Here is an 18,318-nt window from a genome sequence, read left to right on the forward strand (position 1 = left end):
GCTTGACATCTCGGAGTGGTGGTTGCCTTTCCCCAAGAAGTTGATTCAAACATTTGCTGCGAAAACAAACCAGTAGATCCTTCTTTGACAGTATGTAATGGTGTATTTGCATGTATAGTGTATTTGTCTACAGTAAAAGTTGGTCCCCATGAAAACTAGGTTAGGTTAGGCTGAAAAGAAGGTGTAGATATTAATCCGGCCCACGCCACTATGGAAATACACCTAAGCCAGTAATCGGCTTGTTTTGCGCTCTAAAAAAACTATAAAGTAACTTCTAAACAGAAAATTTTAAGTTAGGAATTCCGTGCTACTTACCAAATCCTTAATTTTTTTCAATACCACTCCCCTAAGTTGATCCATGTCTGATATTGTGTCTCCACCTTAGTACCGGTATCTGTTGGACGCGAAAGCCGGGCAGTGACTAAGGAAATGCTCCAACGGCTCACCATCTTCCCGGCATGCCCTACACATGCTATCACTTGCCGCAGCGATTTTACATAAGTGAGCTCGTAGTCCTATGTGTCCCGTAATGACACCAAAAGCTATACTGACCTCCTTCTTACATCCTTTCAGTAATAGCCTCGTCTTCTCACGATCTGGATTCGCCCATAGCATTTTCGCAGTCCTATCGACCGTTTCGCTGTTCCACAATGTTGCATGCGCATTCGTCGCCCACTCCCTTAAATCGGACATCCTACCGACCGTTTCGCTGTTCCACATGCGCATTCGTCGCCCACTCCCTTAAATCGGACTTCGTCGACCGGAAAGACTTCGGGTTAACCAAGTTTATTGACGGCAGTCCTCTGACCTTCACCGCCAAATCGTCTGCTCTTTCATTTCTCCTTACTCCGTTATGGCCCGGCACCCAAACGATGCGGATTTTGTCATCCTCAGAGAAGGCGTTGATCTCCTTACACTGCAAGACTGTTCGTGACCTTACCGTCCTGATTGTTATTGCCCTTATGGCAATTTTACTGTCGGTAAAGATGTTCGCACTCGACGTCCTCGCGTTAGCACCACACCACCTCATGCATTCCGTGATCGCCCGGATCTCCGCCTGTAGGACCGTATTAGGGTCAGACAGTCTAAAACATAACTCAGTCCCTGGGTTCTCAATGTAAACCCCTAGGCCCACTCTGTCCTCTAGCTTTGATCCACCCGTGTAACATGACCTTCCAGATGTCAATACTAGGATTCCGTCAATCCAAGACTGTGCCGATGGCAGCAGTGCCTCGCACTCGACTTCAAGGTTCATCTCATGTATCCGATCGGAAACCTCTTCCCTTCCTTCCTAACTAAGTAGACACGCAATCGCAGTTGTAGAGTAGCTTCCTAGTAAGTCTGGATACTATTGCACTGCGCTTCACTCACATTTGCGAGACCATATTAGCAATGCAAGTTAACTTTGTCAAAAGCCCCAGTGCTCTCGGCAAACGGCTTATGGACCTTGCCTAAAATACTGACTTTGTTTCAAATTCCAGTGTCTTGTAAAGAACCTGTACAGGCATGTAACTCGAAATCGACTGTAGTTGGTGATGTAAATCGTTACTCCATCAGCTGCCGGCATACATCTGCTGTCGACGTAGAGAACCATGGGGCTGAAGATTTGTTGGTGGTATTTTTCAATTTTTTCCAGCGAAGTAAGCGTTAAATCGATAAGTGTGGTAAGATCTCGATACCTCCAGAAAGGGATGGATAGAGAATAAATTGAAGGGTATTCTCTGTTTCGGGAGCTCGATTTTTATTCCCAAATTCCATACATGACAGGGGACCACACAAGAAATAAGCGATTAGGAAGCTCTTCTACTATCTCTTCACTTCTTCATCTCGTCTCTAAGTCTGATAGTACCTTGAGGATCGAAAGCTATCGATGGGCAGAGGGACCGTCCTAAGGTATGGTATGACCTGGTTGGGACCTAGATGATTATGTGTGGCAGGCAGCACTCGTCGTGTTATGAAATTTGCTCAGTAAATTTCCAGCAAGGATTTATAAGGAGTAGTTCCTCAATATACGATCAGACTTAGAAACGAGATGAAGAGATAGTAGAAGAGTCGCTCAATCGTCTTTCCGACTGGTCTTTGCCAACCAGTGGTCCTATGCGTCTACTTACACATGACCGTAACCCTGTCGCAACCATCCTATCTTGTCTAAGAGTCTGAGAAGACCTCTTTTAATATCTGGGTGATCAGATCGTGGAAAAACCGCCACGCTAAGATGAGTCCTTGCACTCAAAAAGAAAGTGACCCCATGGTTCAGTTAAAATTAACTAATTTTCAATAAAATTTTACTTCATATAGCGCTAAAGACATTTTTATTCAATTTTAGTTTAAGTTGTTAAAAATAGCGAACTCATATGAACTTCTGGTTAGATTAACGATAATTTGATCAAATTATTTTTTTCTTCATTCTGACATATGGTAAACTATCGTGTATGACAATTTTATTGGGTTGCCCAAAAAGTAATTGCGAATTTTTCATATAGTCGGCGTTGACAAATTTTTTCACAGCTTGTACCTCTGTAATTGCTTTCTTTCTTCTGTCAGTTATCAGCTGTTACTATTAGCTTGCTTTAGAAAAAAAGTATATTTGATTAAAGTTCATTCAAAGTTTTATTAAAAATGCATTTACTTTCTTTTAAAAAATCCGCAATTACTTTTTGGGCAACCTAAGTCATTTGGAATTAATTGTTGAATTTTTTCCAGCACCGGTAAATTCAAGTGTATGAACTATTTGTAACTAACTAAAGAAGTGTAAAATTTATTTAATGCTTGCAATTTTTTCTTGTTTTTTGCCAAATTTAACCAAATTTTTTTTTTTGAGTGTGCAGACCCGAAAATGTTCAAAGCTCCATTGCCTCCTATTCATTACGACGGCTTCTCCGATAATCATTATACGTAATTCCTAAGGCCGCTAACTAATGGCCTATACTACAGATAAATGACTTCACCTCAAAAGCACCTAGATTGCTCACCTGTGTATGCTGGACGAGGATCGCTACCTCCATGATCTTCCTCATCTTCTCCAAATTTTAATTGAAATCTTTTCTTAAGACAAAATTAAGTGAAATTTTCTCTCTTGACAAAATTTTAGTGAAAATTTCTCCAAAGACAAACTTTCAGTGAATTTTCTCTAAACACAAAATTTCAGTGAAATTTTTTCTAAAGACAACATTTCAGTGAAATTTTCTCTAAAGACAAAATTTCAGTGAAATTTTCTCTAAAGACAAAATTTCAGTGAAATTTCCTCTAAAGACAAAATTTCAGTGAAATTTCCTCTAAAGACAAAATTTCAGTGAAATTTCCTCTAAAGACAAAATTTCAGTGAAATTTCCTCTAAAGACAAAATTTGAGTGAAATTTCCTCTAAAGACAAAATTTCAGTGAAATTTCCTCTAAAGACAAAATTTCAGTGAAATTTCCTCTAAAGACAAAATTTCTGAGAATTTTTCAGTGAAATTTTTTGAGCTTATTTTCAGAAAGGCTAGTTCTCAGAGATGGGTGGTGCGAGTTAAGCGAAATTTTGTGTGCCCTTATAGTAACCTAGAAACAAAAATTTGGTATCAAAATTTCGAATGGGATACCTACGGGGGCCGCCCCACCCATAAAACTCACCAAATATATGTATAGACTAACCACGACAATATGGGACTCAAATGAAAGGTATTTAAGATTAGAAAATGTAACTGATATCCAATTTTGAGGCCTGGGGTTTGGGGACCACCACAACCCCTAAAAGGGCATATTCACCTCCCATGGCAACATGGGACTCAAATGAAAGTTATTAGAGAATAGAGCACAAAATTGATTCCCCTTTTCGGGACCAAGTTTCTGGGGGTCTACCCCTTTCCCAAAATACCCACAAAGACTAAATTCAGTGAAATTTTCTCTAAAGACAAAATTCTAAAAAAATGTACTCTGAAAAAAGGTTTCCATGCAATTTTCCCCAAAAAAAATTCTTGCTTGGCCACTATTTGCAAATGCAAATTTTGCTCATGAACATTCCAATATGGAACAGGGGCAAACTTCTCACATATCAATGAGTGCAGTCCGATTTTTTTTTAAGCTCAATGATAAGGGACCTCCTTTTTATAGCCGAGTCCGAACGGCGTGCCGCAGTGCGACACCTTATTGGAGAGAAGTTTTACATGGCATAGTACCTCACAAATGTTTCCAGCATTGGGAGGGGAAAACCACCGCTGAAAATTTTTCTAATGGTCTCGCCAGGACTCGAACCCAGGCGTTCGAGTCCTGGCGAGGCCTGTGCTACGGTGGCCTCCTTGGGCACTGTTTACATTTTCGTATTTTAGTTCTATGTCCCCCACATATATTTTTTCCAAATAGATATTTTTTAATATTTTTATTTGCTTTTTAATTAATTATAATAATAATATTCACACAACCTTATAATATGTATATGTCTGTGTATATGCACATTGATTGACTAAATGATAATAAAAAAATTTTCATAAAATATTAAATACTGTAGGAAGCAATACACCTATTTCAGGTATATCTTGACATCCAAGGAAAAAAGGTAAACAGTCACAGCTAGAAAGGGATGGTGCATCCTATAAGGAACTTCCAAGACGCTCAATCTCATCCAGGAAGTAGTTCATATCACTTTCATTAAGGCAAGAATTTTGCAAAACTATTCTAAAGAAATTGGGCAAGTCGTGCAAAGGTTGATAGGTGACCATCATGGAGCCCTTCTTTATCATGCCCTCTTTGCATTTGGGCGCAACTGTATGCAGCTTATCGTAGAACTCTGGACCTCTTTCCAATGACCTCATGCTGGGAGGGATATACCAAAAGCTAACATTTGTGCATTCAGGTTGCTCTAGAACCAATTCGAAGCCAGGCCTTTCCCTGATCTTTTCGGTAAGGTATTCGGCCATGTGGAAGAGTTGATCTACATGTTCCTCCAGACCGTTGGTGCCTTTGGCCTTCCACATAAACCAGAATTTGAAAACATCAGCCCTGCGGCCACATTGTATGTGCTTGTCGCCCGTGTCATAGGAAGTATCGTAGAATTTATCCTTCTGGAAGAGATAGGTGGCATTGGTTGAATGGCATTGGCTTAGGATTTCCTTGTGTCTGGTCAAAAATGTGGAACATTGCTGGGAGGCAGTCAACATTTTATGGGGATTCCAAGTGACGGAATCGGCCTTTTCAATGCCTCTCAGGCGATGTCTGTATTTTTGGCTAATTAAAGCTCCACCTCCCCAGGCGGCATCAACATGCAACCACATACCATAGGTCTGGCATAGTTCGGACAGCTTTGGAATCTCGTCATAGGCGCCCAAAACAGTGGTGCCTGCAGTGGCAGATACCATCATGGGCTCACAATCTTCCTGCAAACATTTCTTGATATTCCTCTCCAGATCCACGCAATCCATTTTTCCCAATTTGTTAGTCTTGATCTTGCACACATTATCACTGCCCAAGCCCATGAACATGGCCAACTTCTCCACCGAATAGTGGGCATCTTCGGAGGTGAATATTATCTGACGCTTGGAGGCGAATAGTCCACTTTTCTTAAATTCTGGATGTTTGTAGTAGCGGGCACAGCTGATGGCATAGCCATTGGCAATGGATCCACCAGGACAGAAAATGCCATCACCTTCTCCCTGAAAACCCACAATGCGGCGCATTTCCGAGAGCACCTCCTCTTCCATGAGCGTAAAGACGGGAGCAACTTCATAGGTGTAGACACTGGGATTGAGGGCATCCGTTAGCCATTGTCCTATAAGGGCATAGGGATCCACTCCTGAGTACAATTGATTGATGAAATAGGGATGACCTGTCTTCACCGAATATCCAATGGTTTTCTTCAACAGATCAAAGAGCGTAGCATGGGACTCAGAGTCGCTCTTCAATTTGAAATCGAACAGGGCCTTTAATTCTTCGGGCGAATGCCATTCCACAACTTTGGTAGATCGTTTGGTGCCATTGAAGACGGCCGATTTCAAAATCTCCTCCACACACTCATGAATGAAATCCTCCACCTTGGCGGTGGGATGACTGACAATGAGACGTTTCTCATTTGTTTCAAACCCATTAACAGTTCCATTTTCTTTTTTCGAGTTGCCATTTGCTGTTGGCTGTTGGGTTGGTGGCTTGCACTTTCCATTGGCTGGCTCAGGGTCCTCTTTTTTGTATATATCCTCACTATAAGATCGATGCTGCATCAAATGATGGTGATGGGGGTGGTGGACACCACTAAGGTTTTCGCTGGCTAGCATTTCGACGTGCAGAAACTTCACTCGTTGTTCACGGTTGCGATATTTCAATAAAACTGCCTGCTACCAAGAACCACCTGTAGCTTTTATAAATCCCATAATCTTTGCTTCTGGGAAAGCCATCATTTTGTGTGTGTGTTTTTAGTTTTAAATGCATTCGCATATTAGCCGGTTGCTCGGCCATCATTACGTCTCCATATACACAACGTCATTCTCAGAACATCCAGCTGACGTAGAGAAGATTTGATTTTCGATTCTGCTGATGTATTCTCGTGGTCGTTGACGACGTCGAAAATGTGAACACCTGCGCGTTAAGCCGAATATGAGTCAATGTTACAATCAAAACATCTGGGGGACACCACCAGCAGCACCACCTCCGCCTCCACCACCATCGTCGTCGTATAATTCTTTGCTGTAAATTGGCAAATTTTGTTTGTTCGCGGTCGAACGAGAGTCGAGTGTGCCTAAAAAAAGAACTCAGATCCAACGTAACATTTTGCATTAATTAATTCACATAATTATCCCCTAATTATACGACAGCAAGCTGCGGTTTGCTGTTTTGCACAGATTAGCGATAAGTAAAAGTTATGTCGCTGCCGCCAACGTAATCGTTGTAGTATTTTGCGATGCGTAGTTGTTATCCACGTAGCGGTGAAGCCCATACTACGTAGCGTGGTCCATTCATAGGTGAGATTCGCGGAACCCATTGGAGGCTTGTTGTCTGCATGAATGCTTTAATTGATTCCGCTCACTCACTGATCTCGTGTTAGCTTTAATTCGATTGTTATTAGGTGACAGAATCCGAAGAGAGATCGTTATGTGAGACTTTATTGTGTGGAAAGAGAGGAAGAGATGAATTAATTAGAAGGAATTTCTCTGTTGGTTTTTATGAATGGTTTATAAAGTGAACAGGGTTGCTGTTTAACATTTTAATTCATAACACACATAAATGGCATAAAAAAATTGAACAAAATCAAAAATAAAATAAGAAATAATATAAAATAACATAAAATAAAATAAAATAAAATAAAACAAATTAAAATAAAATAAAATAAAATAAAATAAAATAAAATAAAATAAAATAAAAATAAAATAAGATAAAATAAAATAAAATAAAATAAAATAAAATAAAATAAAATAAGACAAAATAAAAATAACTAAATAAAATAAAAAAATTTTTAAGTTCGGCCGGGCCCACCACCTCGGGTATATATGTGAACCCCTTTCGTCGTAATCCGGTGAAAATTGGATAACTTATGCATCCAAATTCGGCACGGAAATTGAGTGGTCTAATAAATATAAGTCACTGTTGAATTTTGTATATCAAATTTCAACAGAATCGTGTAATAAATAAAGCTTTTATGAGCTTCAGACCCTTAACCGGCATATCGGTCTATACGACAGCTATATCTAAATACAGTCCGATCTGATCCATATTTTGATCCTATGTTGGGAGGTGTAAAACTACTCAAGTTTTCAAATTTCAGCGAAATCGGTTGAAAAGTAAATCTTTTATGGGCTTCAGCCCCTTATTTATATATTTGGGTCAGCTGTCATTGTTTCAAATTCCAGAGAAATCGGATAAAAAATAAAGCATTTATGGGCATTAGACACTTTACCGGCAGATCGGTCTATATAGCAGCTACATCCAAATGTGGTCCGATTTGGCCCATTAAGAAGAACATAACAAGTGTGCATCAAAGAGACGTATCTGTGCCAAATTTCAGCTCAATATCTCAATTTCTGTCCTAGAATTTTACGGCGATCCGATATATATATACTTTGTAGGGTCGGAAATTGATATTTCGATGTGTTGCAAACGGAATGACTAAATGAATATATCCCCTATCCAGTGTATATGGTGGGTATAAAAAATCGAAATCGAAAATTTTGTTTGGGTGTTTGTCTTGTCCCGTGGGTAAGTTAAATAGGGTACTTGATTTTTCGATGTCTGAAGGGGTGCGGATTCTCCCCTTATCTAAATTTTTAAAGATACCAGAGGCGAATTTTTATTTTGAATGTTATAGCACTCTAGACAGGTAAGAGCGTGCTAAGTTAAGCTGAGCCGAATCCTTCATACCCTCCACCATGGATCTCATTCAAGTCAAGTTTTCCGCACGGTAACTGTTACTATGATAGTGCACACAAATTTTCGCTTAAATCGCAGAACCCATCTCCGAGACCTGGCGTTTCTGAAAATTAGGGTCTGAGGGAGGGTCCGCCCCCTTCAAAATCAAAAAAATTATTTTCACCACTGGATCATTACATACATACAAAGAAACTAACAGAATTTCATTTTTAAATTGAGGGTGATTTTTTAAGAGCTATAGGAACTTTTTTCAAAAAAGAAAAAAAAAACATAAAATATGGAAAAATGCATGAAATCTTTATTTGAATCGATAGTACTGTCCATATAATTTAATATTTGACCCTGACTGCGCCTCAAATGGTCCATCTGCTTAGTCCAATTTTGGCATACACTTTCCAACATTTCGGCTGGTATCTCACGAATAAATGCTTCAATGTTGTCTTCCAATGCACCAATTGAAGCGGAAGACATGAGCTTCACCATAGCCCCACAAAAGATAGTCTATATAGTTAGAAAATTCGCACAATCTAGACGGCCAATTGACCGGTTCCGAACGTCAAATGAAATGTTCACCGAATTCACCTGTTACGCATGCTGTGTGGCATTTGGCACCGTTTTGTTGAAACTACATGCCAGGCAAGTCAAGCTTTTGCATTTTGGGCAAATAAAGTTGGATATAATCTCCTGGTAGCGCTCACCATTCACAGTTACGATACGATCCTCATCATCTTTGAAGAAGTACGGTCCAATGATGTCACCAGCCCATAAACCGTGCCAAACTGTGACTTTTTCTGGATGCATTGGCAGCTCTTGCAATGCTTCTGGCTGATCTTCACTCCAAAATTGACAATTTTTCTTATTTAAGTACTCATTGAGCCAAAAATGAGCTTCGTCGATGGATTGGAAATAGCGCGCGATGAGCTCTCTTAGCAGTGCACGTATTTTGATGTTAAAATTAAATAATTTGCAAACATTGTTTGTTTTTAAGACGATTCATGGTTAAATTATAGACCAAACTGAAGATGTTTGACGGTGAAACAGAACACGAAGCGTGCGTGAGCTTTTTTAAACCAGTGTTTTCACAAAATAAAAAAGCTAAAAAATCACCCTTTATAAGATATATGTCCAATCGAGACCATATTTGGCCGAAAAGTCGGAAGAGTTTATACAGCCTACTGTAGAACATTTCAGCAAAATCCCGTACTAAATTGGCTATCTATAGGTTCAAGACCCTAAATCGAAAGATGGATCTATATTACAACCATATCAAAATATGATCCTATCTTAATCGTATTTGGCGCGTATAGTTCCGACACTAGTGCATTCCAATACTCTAAGTTTCTTCGAATTTGGGTAATAAATGCGGTTGGTATGAGACTAAGACTTTAAATCGAAAGATCGGTCTATATGGCATCTAAACTTTAATATGGACTGATATGGATCTTTTTTGGTTTTGATATCGTGGGGTCTAGTGCAACTCACGGTCGGTCACTCAATGCGCCTTTTATGAGCTTAAGATCCTAAATCGGTAGATCTGTCTATATGCAAGCTATTGGGTTGCCTAAAGAGTAATTGCGGATTTTTTAAAAGAAAGTAAATGCATTTTTAATAAAACTTTAAATGAACTTTAATCAAATATACTTTTTTATCACTTTTTTTCTAAAGCAAGCTAAAAGTAACAGCTGATAACTGACAGAAGAAAGAATGCAATTACAGAGTCACATGCCGTTGAAAAAATTTGCCAACGCCGACTATATTACTACTATATTACCGACAATTACTTTTTGGGCAACCCAATATATCTAAATATGGACCCTATTGGGACCAGAAATTGGGGGGCCTTGTAAAAATCATTCTCTCAAATTTTAAAGAAAGTTTTCGCACTTGGCAACTCTGGAGGCCACCGTGGAGCAAAGGTGAGCATGTCCGTCTTTAACGCCGATCGCCTGGGTTCAAATCCTGGCGTGAACATACGAGTAATTTTCAGCAGTGGTAATTCCCTTACTATTGCTGACAATATTTGTGAGGAATCCTGCGATGTTAAAACTTCCCACCATTGAGCTTAAACTTTAATCGGATTTCACACATTGATATGAGAGAAGTATTTCGTGTTCCTTAATTGAATGTTTATGGGAAATATAGAACTTGGCAACACTGAATATTTACATACAAGAACTCATATTATTGATTAACGAGTTAGTGACGAGTGATTAAAGTTCTAAAGTTCTGGCACAAGAAAAAAAAAACAAACAAAATAAACATTTGCTAAAAATTTAGGTGAAACAGTGGTTCAAAATTGTATGTACAAATAAATCTTTGTTTAGTTCGTAACATATACTACAATTTTACAACAACTATTTTCCAGTTAGCTCTTATCAATAGTCGACTATTATCAAATTGAGTTTCTCTCTTTTCTCAACCTTTTACATTATTATGTTTTTTATTTGCTTGCAAAAGTTATGAGGTGGAAAGTTGCTTTTTCAATTGACCGAATTTATTTGGTCAAAAACTTTTTTCTGTGCAATGCACTTTTACTGATATACATAGTTACACACTTTGGCTCTCGTAAAGTTTATTGCGGATATTATTAATAAACAAATGAACAGAAGGCAAGACTGAACTGCAGCAAATAAATGTGGAGAAGGAATTGAGAAATGCATTAAAAATCCTGTGGGAATAACAAAAGTTGCATGTTTGAAATGATGATGATAGAAATTTTGGTACAGTGGTCCAGTGAAATTTTGTCTTTAGAGAAAATTTCACTGAATTTTTGTCTTTAGAGAAAATTTCACTGAAATTTTGTCTTTAGAGAAAATTTCACTGAAATTTTGTCTTTAGAGAAAATTTCACTGAAATTTTGTCCTTAGAAAAAGTTTCACTGAAATTTTTGCCTTTAGAGAAAATTTGACTGAAATTTTGCCTTTAGAGAAAATTTGACTGAAATTTTGTCTTTAGAGAAAATTTCACTGAAATTTTATCTTTAGAGAAAATTTCACTAAAATTTTGTCTTTAAAAAAATTTCAATGCAATTTTGTCTTTAGAGAAAATTTCAATGAAATTTTGTCTTTAGAGAAAATTTCACGGAAAGTTTGCATTAAGAGAAAATTTCCCGGAAAGTTTGCTTTAAGGGAAAATTTCACAAAAAGTTTGTCATTAGAAAAAATTTCTCTGAAAAATGTAAGAGAAAATTTTAGGTTAATACTTTCAAACATTTTTTTTCCAATTTTTTTAAATTTTGTAAATTAAACATTTCTTGAAAATCTTGTTTTCTAAGCAAATTCTGTTAATTTTGAAGTTTGTGTTAAATTTAGTTTTTGAAGAATTTTTTATAAGGAAATTTTGTTTTTAGAGTAATGGCATCACCATATTCCGCACATGCCTGACCTATGCTATTACTTGCTACACCTATTCCGCATAAGTGAGCTCGTAGTCCTATGTGTCTCGTTATTTTACCCAAAGTTATACTGATCTCCTTCTTTGTTCCTTTCAGTAATAGCCTCGTCTTCGCATGATCCGAATCTTCGCATAGGATTTTCGCCGTCCTACCTAAAGTTTCGCTATTTCAGGGCATTCGTGGGCCACGTTCATAACTCAAACTTCGTCGTCCCGAAAGACTTTGGATTAAACATATTTTTCAAAGGCAGTCCTCGGGCCCTTACCCCCAAATCCTCAGCTCTTTCATTCCCCCTTAGATCAGCCTTATAGATGCCCCTGTACTGAACTACTCTCGTGACTTTGGCTGTATTAAACAGTCTGCAATCTTTTCTCTCCGCTATGGCCCTTTCATCCAAACAATGGTCATCGTGTCTTCCTCAGAGAAGTCGTTAATCTCCTTCTTACACCCCAAGACCGTTCGTGACCTTACCGCCTTGGTTGTTATTGGTTTAATGGCTATTTAACTATCCGTAAGATGTTCATATTCCTCCCGCTAACACCATACCACCTCACGCATTTCTTAATATTCCGGATATCTACCTGCAGGACCGTATTATGGTCAGGCAGTCGACCTGGCCCACCTTCTCCTCTAGCTTTGATCCAACCGTGTAGCATAAACTTCCAGATGACAATACCAGAGTTTCGGCAATCCAAGACTGTACAGCTGGCAGCAGAGTCGCGCACTCGACCACAAGTGTCGTCTCAGGGTTCCTGTTGGCAACCTCTCCCATTCATTACAGATTTCCTATCGTCGCTTCAAATATATCGCTATGGTGTGACCTGATGCTATTCTCTACCCATTCTCCCATCGCCTTAAGTCTCATAGCCGCAGCAACAGCTGCCTCCTATTTATCAGTATGTCTATGGTTTAGTATAGTCTCCAGAGTCCTAGAAGGCTTTATTCTCATCGTCCCGCCCATGCCAAGACAACACATTCTCTGAACCTATTGTATTTTCGTATATTGCACTTTTCCCCGTGGCAGTCCACCAAACTACTTATGCGTATATAAATATTCTTCTAATCACGCTTCAGTAGAGCCTGTGGGCCACCCACGTCTTTCTCTCGAACAGGAAGATTTTAGTATTGTCTGGGTTAACATTGAGGCTGCAAGGTCTAGCCCTGTCTTATGGCATTTACAATTATCCACCCGTTTCTAAGCATATGGTTTATCCAGTCTCTAAGGTCTCGTTCGGACAAAGATCTAATCCTTTGTTCAGTTTCGGGTGAACCGGGACAGGATAAACCATACGCTTAGAAACGGGTGGATAATTGCAGATGCCATAGGACTGGACTAGATCTAGTGGTCGCAATGTTAACCCAGACAATACTAAAATCTCCCTGTTCAATAGGAAGACGTGAGTGTCCAAATTGAAGCGCCAAATTTACTTAACAGATATCGATATCTGACAAGGTCAGGAACGTAAAGCTTATAGGTCGGTAGGCCTTTGGTGTCGCATAACTGTCCTTGCCGGGCTTGGGTATAGACACCTTCTTTGCCTCCTGCCAGGCTTTCGGAGTATATGCAAGTTCTAAGCAAGCTGTGATAATAGGGGCCAGATGGGGCAGCGCCAATAACTCCGCCTCTCGCTTTAGCAACACGAGAAATATTCCTTCAGGTCCGGGTGACTTAAATGGTTTGAAGCTCCTCAAGGCTTCCTTCACCATAAATTCTGTAATGACAAGCCTTCGATCAACATCATTATTCCAAGATTCCGGTGTCTCCCTGAGTTGGGTCATATCCTGTGGAAAATGCGTTTTCATCAAAAGCCTCCACATGTTCCCCTTTATCGCTGCTCTCATTCCCATGTCGTGTACTAATGTTTTAGTTTGGATATGGGGTTTTGGTGAGAAACTTTTTCATCTTGGCGGCGTCATTAACGCTATCGACCTGTCCGCAGGAATGTTTCTAGGAGGCACGCTCAGATAGCCTTATTGTATTTCTTAAGCCGTGTGTAATACACACGCCAATAAACGATGTGATCTGTTAAAAAGTCTGCTGACCTCTTTCCCAATGTTGCGAATCTCCCCGGTGGTCCAGGATTTTTCTTTGATTTCCTTTCATGAGGAGGATAACTATCTTCGAAAGACTTCATTATTGCTGTCCGAATTCTGTTACATTATTGTCAATGTCTTCTATGCTTGGACAATCTAAAGAATCTTGCCCACGACTTCCTCTGAGTAGTCTTCCGAATTTGGTCCAGTTGGTTTTCACCTTATTTTGGAAGCTTGTCGGATTCGTTACTGGCTGTGCTATTCTAAACCTAATGTAGCGATAGTCCGAGAAGATGTGCACCTTAGAGACACTCGAATCCTGAACCTCATCGATTAGATATTCCAAGCATATTGTAACAGCTTAAACCTTATCCCTAATCCTAATAACAAGGCTAGCGATGCCTTATTACTGGTAAATTTTCCCAAGAACATTCCATTAAGGAATCCCCTGTTTTCTCATATCAATGAGTGCCGTCCGATTAATGTTTAAGCTCAATGATAGGGGGCCTCGTTCCCAAGGGCGTGACCACTTGGTAAAGAGTTTTAACTTGGCTGGATACCTCACAAATAAAGCCAGCATTAGTAAGTTGAAACTACCGCTGAAACATTTTGTGAAGTTCACTCCGGGATTTGAACCCAGGCATTCGGCGACATAGGCGAATATTCTTACCTCTGTGCCAAGGTGGCCTCAAGCGATACGATGCGTTATTAGATGGTTAGTATTCAAGAATTCTGCCATTGCTTGGCTCCGCTAATTAATGTTGGTACTACCTCACGAAATGTGGTGAGAGTTCGCTTCGCACCCTAATAGTACCTCATTTCTTGCCTGTTTTACTTTCCATACCTGTCGTTGCAGCTCCCACGTGGATGACGGTGTCGGAGAGCCGAAAGACGGATAGAGTTATGCCAGGTGTGCTCCACCGTCTCCCTGCCTCACCACTGTTGCATCCGACGTTGACAACTCTGAGGAAAATATATAATTCAAATTTTTATGATAGATAACGCTTGTCCTCGGCCCAATACCAGTGTTAGCATAGAATAATTGGTAGCTCATATGGTTTAGTTCAAAAACTTTGTTCCGGGTCGTACATGGCTCCTGCATTAAGGCAATATGAATCTTGACCTTGCTGATTTTCTCCAACAGAGCGTGTTTAGCAGTCTCGCTACGGTGGAGGTTTATCTGGCTTACCTCAATCATTGGTCCTCCAGTAGGTGGGCATCTTGGGGTAGGTGATGATAGTCTGCTTCCTGTTCTTTAGATTGCATTGACTTTCCTGTCACTGCACTGCCTGATGTCATCGTATTAGGTTCTTTGCCTATCCTAGTCTTCCGAATCTTTATAAAGTCGGTAATGGTTTCATCGTCGGTTCCCTGTTCGTTAGGCTGCATTAAGTTTTCATCCCCTGTACTGCCTGATGTTTCAATACTAGGATCTTTGCCTATCTTAGTCTTCCAAATCGTAAGAAAATGGGCTTTTTGGAAGTAGGTGAGACTGCTTTGAGAATCCCGTTACATTGAGACTCATGTCGCTGCCTAATGTTTCAATATTAGGATCTTTACGGAGGCCACCGTAGCGCAGAGGTTAGCATGTCCGCCTATGGCGCTGAACGCCTGGGTTCGAATCCTGGCGACACCATCAGAAAAAATTTTTTTTTCAGCGGTGGTTTTCCCCTCCTAATGCTGGCAACATTTGTGAGGTACTGTGCCATGTAAAACTTCTCTCCAAGAAGGTGTCGCACTGCGGCACGCCGTTTGGACTCGGCTATAAAAAGGAGGCCCCTTATCGTTGAGCTTAAACTTGAATCGAACTGCACTCATTGATATGTGAGAAGTTTGCCCTTGTTCCTTAGTGGAATGTTCATGGGCAAAATTTGCTTTTTTACCTATCCTAGTCTTCCGGATCTTGAAGTCGGTAATGGGTCCGTCTTCGGGTCCCTGTTTGTTAGGCTAGGTTGGGTCTCTCGCCACTGCACTTTCTGCTATTTAGGTATTAGGTTCTTTGCTTATCCTTACTTTACTTTAATTGGCTATGACAGAATATTTCTTCCACTAGCCGAACGTAGAATAGCGTTCCTTGCGCCTCGATTTTCTGCGCTCATTCTAAAATCTCTGACACCAAGTTTCGAGGTGTCTCCCACAACTTGATCTTTCCATCGGGCTTTTGGTCTTCCCGGTTTGCGTGTAGCACCGTGTTTGCCTTCACAAGACTTCTTTGCTTCTTCATCCATTCTGACAACATGACCTAGCCAACGCAGCCGTTGTATTTTGATGCGTGCAACTATGCTATCGTCGTCATACAGCTCGTGGTTCATACGTCGCCTATATTCTCCATTAACGCAAGCTGGCCAATATATTTTACGAAGAATCTTTCTCTCAAATACTCATCACCAAAGTAGCATCTGTTTGCCTGTTTGCATCCTTTGCTTATCCTAGTCTTTCCAATATTGAGAGAGACTGTGATTGTCTCGTCGTCAGCCCCATGATCGTTGGGCGATATTGCGTCACCTGCCACTGCACGGCCTGATGTCTCAATATGAGAATTTCTGCCTATCTTAGTCTTCCCATTCTTGAAAAAGGTAGTCTTGCTCCCGTAGTGCCTCAGTCCAGGAACTTAGCTCCTGATTTAAGGCAAATTGAATCTTGCCCTCGCTGATTTTCTTCATGAGGACGTGTAGTCAGCTCGCTCTTGTGAGCCTCCACTTCAATCATTTCTCTCACAGTAAAGAGGCTTCTTGAGAATCGGTGATGGTCTTATCGTCGGCTCCCTGTTCATTAGACTGTATTGAGTCTCATGTCACCGCACTGCCTGATGTTTCAATATTAGCATCTTTTTCTATCCAATCTTGAGAATGTCGGGGATGGAGTCATTGGCTCCCTGTTCGTTAGGCTATAGTGAGCTTCCTATACCTGCTATTATGTTCTAGCATAAATTCCAGCTTTTTACCACATTTCTAAAACTTTAATCACTTTATTCTCTTCAAAACCCAACAATGTCACTCCACTGTTTCATTTAGCCATTTTACCTGTTGGCTCAAACTTCAACACTTGAGGTTTGCAAGAAACATTACAATTCCATTTTCCATTTAGCCAATGGTTTTGTTGGTCAACCCAACCGACACAAAACCCCCAAAGCAAAAGTCATTACAAATTCTGACATTTAAAATAGTTTAGATTGTACTTAATTGACCCAAAAATTACTTCAAACTCAAACTCAGCAGTAGCTGAAAACTGATGTCTGAAACTTGTATCTGACATTCAGTAGGTCGGTCAACCACCGGAACACAACAGAACTGAAAACCAGAAAACCATTTGAAAATTATTTTCCAAACGAAAGTTTCATAAGTATTAATGAATAATATTTACCTCGGTGGTCATTGTAAATGAAGTTGTGGCAAAGCAAAAAAAACAGACACACAAATGGAAATAGTTCACCTACAAATCAAATATTAACAGCATAGAACAATTGCTAAACGATACATTTCCGGTGGCAAAAGATTATAAATGGGCATTTTTTTTAAGCTTGGCGGAAACGGAAATGAACTCAGCAATGCATTTTAGCATATTGTAAGTGGTTTGGAGTTTTGCAATTTTATATTTGAATTGGGGTCAATGGATGCAATACCGTGGGGAAGCAAGCAGCCAGATTGTCATTTCAAATGTAAGGTGTATGTATCAATAATTGGGTATCTATCTAGGCCGTATTTCATGGAGCAGGCAAATAGGAAAGTCAGTATTAACAGGAAATTTTCCTACAAAGCCTATATTTGAACCAGGGATTCGGAGTTTGGAGCAGAGCGGAGCAGGCGTATTTTGGCTGCAGCGGGAGTGGAGCGGGAGCAAAATTTTTTGAACCCGGAGTGGAGCGGGAGCGATTACCAATCTCAAAAACTGCTCCGCTCCGGCAAACAAACTCAACAAACTCCATGGATTTGTATATACACCACCATAGAAAGGAGGTATATTCATTTAGTCATTCCTTATATATAACAAGTAAAAGCGTGCTAAGTTCGGCCGGGCCGAATCTTATATACCCTCCACCATGGATCGCATTTGTCGAGTTCTTTTCCCGGCATCTCTTCTTAGGCAAAAAAAGGATATAAGAAAAGATTTGCTCTGCTATTAGAGCGGTATCAAGATCCGGTCCGGTTTGGACCACAATTAAATTATATGTTGGAGACCTGTGTAAAATGTCAGCCAATTCGAATAAGAATTGCGCCCTTTGTGGGCTCAAGAAGTAAAATAGAGAGATCGATTTATATGGGAGCTGTATCGGGCTATATACCGATTCAGACCATAATAAACACGTATGTTAATGGTCATGAGAGAATCCGTCGTACAAAATTTCAGGCAAATCGGATAATAATTGCGACCTCTAGAGGCTCAAGGAGTCAAGATCCCAGATCGGTTTATATGGCAGCTATATCAGGTTATGAACCGATTTGAACCATATTTGGCACAGTTGTTGGATATCATAACAAAATACTACGTGCCAAAATTCATTAAAATCGGATAAGAATTGCGCCCTCTAGAGGCTCAAGAAGTCAAGTCCCAAGATCGGTTTAT

The 18,318-nt window shown here is 39.9% G+C and overlaps 1 protein-coding gene across 1 annotated transcript; it reads right to left on the reverse strand.

Moving 5' to 3' along the window:
- Positions 1 to 4,341: 4,341 nt before the first annotated feature.
- LOC106088936 (cysteine sulfinic acid decarboxylase) lies at positions 4,342 to 6,318 on the reverse strand. Its single transcript, XM_013254650.2, has one exon. The coding sequence runs from the start codon at positions 6,239 to 6,241 to the stop codon at positions 4,568 to 4,570; it is 1,674 nt and encodes a 557-aa protein (XP_013110104.2). The 5' UTR covers positions 6,242 to 6,318; the 3' UTR covers positions 4,342 to 4,567.
- Between the last annotated feature and the right edge of the window lie 12,000 nt (positions 6,319 to 18,318).

Source organism: Stomoxys calcitrans, chromosome 5 (assembly GCF_963082655.1).
Source record: "Stomoxys calcitrans chromosome 5, idStoCalc2.1, whole genome shotgun sequence".
NCBI lineage: Eukaryota > Metazoa > Arthropoda > Insecta > Diptera > Muscidae > Stomoxys > Stomoxys calcitrans.